At 59.0% G+C, this 2,402-nt stretch overlaps 1 protein-coding gene across 1 annotated transcript in view; it reads left to right on the plus strand.

Annotated features, from left to right (window-relative positions):
* Positions 1-1,034: 1,034 nt before the first annotated feature.
* Positions 1,035-2,402, plus strand: part of RPS19BP1 (ribosomal protein S19 binding protein 1) — a 5,606-nt gene continuing 4,238 nt past the window's right edge. Inside the window, exons 1-3 of the mRNA XM_026657575.1 lie at positions 1,035-1,115; positions 1,212-1,337; positions 1,870-1,967. Coding sequence (XP_026513360.1) covers positions 1,064-1,115; positions 1,212-1,337; positions 1,870-1,967 — 276 coding nt within the window. The 5' untranslated portion in view covers positions 1,035-1,063. The remainder of the gene's footprint in view (positions 1,116-1,211; positions 1,338-1,869; positions 1,968-2,402) is intronic.

A 2,402-nucleotide genomic window follows, 5' to 3' on the forward strand; every position in this document is an offset into this window, starting at 1 on the left:
AATAAGTAAAATACTAATGAATAATAAATATAATTTTTGGCAAGATTAAATTCTGTGCCTCAGGAGTCAGACTGGGATTTGACCCAGTTGTTTTGGGGCTTGGTCTGGAAAATCATGATACCAGGGTATTATTTTCATTATACTTATTATTTCCCCCATGGCAGCACCAGGGCCGGCTCTAGGCACCAGCAAACCAAGCACTTGCTTGGGGCGGCATTCCGGCCATTATTTTTTTTTTTGCTTCGGGCAGCAAAAACCTAGAGCCAGGGTGCGGGTGGGGAAGAGAGAGCCCAGGACTGGGGTGGCAGGGGGTGGGGGAGGGCACGGGGGGGGTGAGAGCCCAGGGCTGGGGTGGGGGGCAGCCAAAAAATGTTTTGCTTGGGGCGGCAAAAAACCTTGAGCCAGCCCTGGGCAGCACCTACAGGCCCCTAACCCCATTGTGTTGGCTATATACGAAGAAATAAGAAACAGCCCCTGCCCTGAAGAGTTTGCAATCCCAGTACGAGACGGGGGGGGCACTAGAGAGACAAGGTGGGTGAGGGAATATCTTTTATTGGCCCAACTTCTGCAGGTGAGTGAGACAGACAGAGCTCTGCAGCAGGCCCGCAGGAGAAGCGCCAGGTAAGGCTGCTATGACTCAGCTCGGGGCGCACAAGAGGCAGCCAGGCGCAGAGGTTCCCAGGGAGCCCGGTCCCGGGCAGGCAGAGGGAGGGGGCAGGGTCACCTGCGTGCAGCAGGCTGCTCCCCCCCAAGCTGGCAGCTGTGGGGGAAGAACCCAGGATGGCATCTCGGTGGGGGGAGCGGGGTTTCCCCTCACGCTGCTGGGGGGTGTGGGGCAGTCGCTGCTCCGCGCTCTCTGCCTCCACAGAACCACCGTGAGAGCTCCCCCATCAGCCACGAGAGACCCCAGAGCGCCCTCTGCGCATGTGCGGGACGGGGAGACCCGGTGACTTTCCCGAGTGTATGTACCGGAAGTGTGGCAGGGCTACCGGCGGAGGACCGGAAGTGTGGCAGGGCTGAAGGAGGAGGCGGAAGCCGGCTCCACGTGGGTCGAGCGGGGAGAATGTCGGCTTCGCTGCTGAGAAAGGGGCTGGAGCTGCTGGAGACGGCGGCGGGTAAGCGGGCGGGCGGGGCCGGGGGAGGAGAGGCCTGAGCGGGGCTCAGATCCTTCCCCTGCGCGGTCCCATTAACTTCCTCTCCCCTCCCCCCAGGACACCAGCCCGGGCTCAGCAGCCCCCAGCAGCGGCCGCGCAAACCCCTGAAGAGGAAGAAGGCGGCTCGGGGTCCTGGCAGGGACAAGACCACAGTCAAGGGCAAAGTCACCAAGTCGGCGATAGGTGACTGAGACCCTCCCCGCCGCCACTCCCCCATGCTGCTTTGCTGTGGGAGGGGGCTGCGCACAGAAACCTGGGGCTCACTCGAGGGGAACCAACTGTTCTGAAAACACCCCGCCCCCAGGGCCTTGCGGAGAAGGGGGGGAGCGCTATCATCCTAGTCCATCTTGGGTAGGAGGACAGCTCTCTCGGGGCTGCCAGCTTTGTGGGTGGAGCAGCCAGTTGCATGCAGGTAACCCTATCTCCTAGCCCAGCCTGCTTGTGACCAGGGCTGCATAGGAACCTCTTTGTGCCTGGCTGCACCACATGGGCCCTGATCACAATCATATCACCATTACCTTGCACTTCTCCTGCTGGATAGCCGGTCCCCATGACTCCTAAAACAAAGTTTTGATGCACCGGGACACACACTCCAGCAATAGTGTCATACCCCGGCCTAGTTGGGATACCCCCACCCGGCTCTCTGTACTCTTCATCTAGTTGTTATACAATACACGCTTACAGAGATGTTTTGTTGCTCTCTGCCCTGTCCCAGAGGAATATCGGAAGCACCAGGCTGTGGATCACTTGAAGAAGAACTTGCAGTACATGACGAAGGGCCGATTCACTGCAGACAAAACCATCACGCAGCAGGCAAGGGAGTCTTGTTTTTGTTCCCTAGAATACCACTAAAGGGGAAGTGGCTTCCACAGGTCCTTCACCTTGGAGACTGGTTAACACCCTGGCACAGGTCAATGCTAAAAATGAGTTTGGGTGGTAGCTAATGTTGGCCTTGGAATTTTTAGGTGTGTTTACAAAATAACTTACTGCACCACCACCCCCAGATCCCAACATGATCTATAACAAGGGTTGGCAACCTATGGCACGCGAGCCGATTTTGAGTGGCACGCTGCCTGCCCGGTGAGAGGAGGAGGGGTGGAGGGGCCAGAATGCACCAAGCTGGGGGAAGAAGTGGGGGAAGGGGAAGCTTGGCTGCCGCAGGACCAAGCTTCTGCCTCCTGCCCCTGCAGGGGAGAGCGGTGGGGGGGTCCCGGCCCCCTGCCCCACTCAGCCCCCCCACCCACCGCT

Source organism: Terrapene carolina, unplaced genomic scaffold (genome assembly GCF_002925995.2).
Source record: "Terrapene carolina triunguis isolate 2854851 unplaced genomic scaffold, T_m_triunguis-2.0 Scaffold247, whole genome shotgun sequence".
In the NCBI taxonomy this organism is placed as follows: domain Eukaryota; kingdom Metazoa; phylum Chordata; order Testudines; family Emydidae; genus Terrapene; species Terrapene triunguis.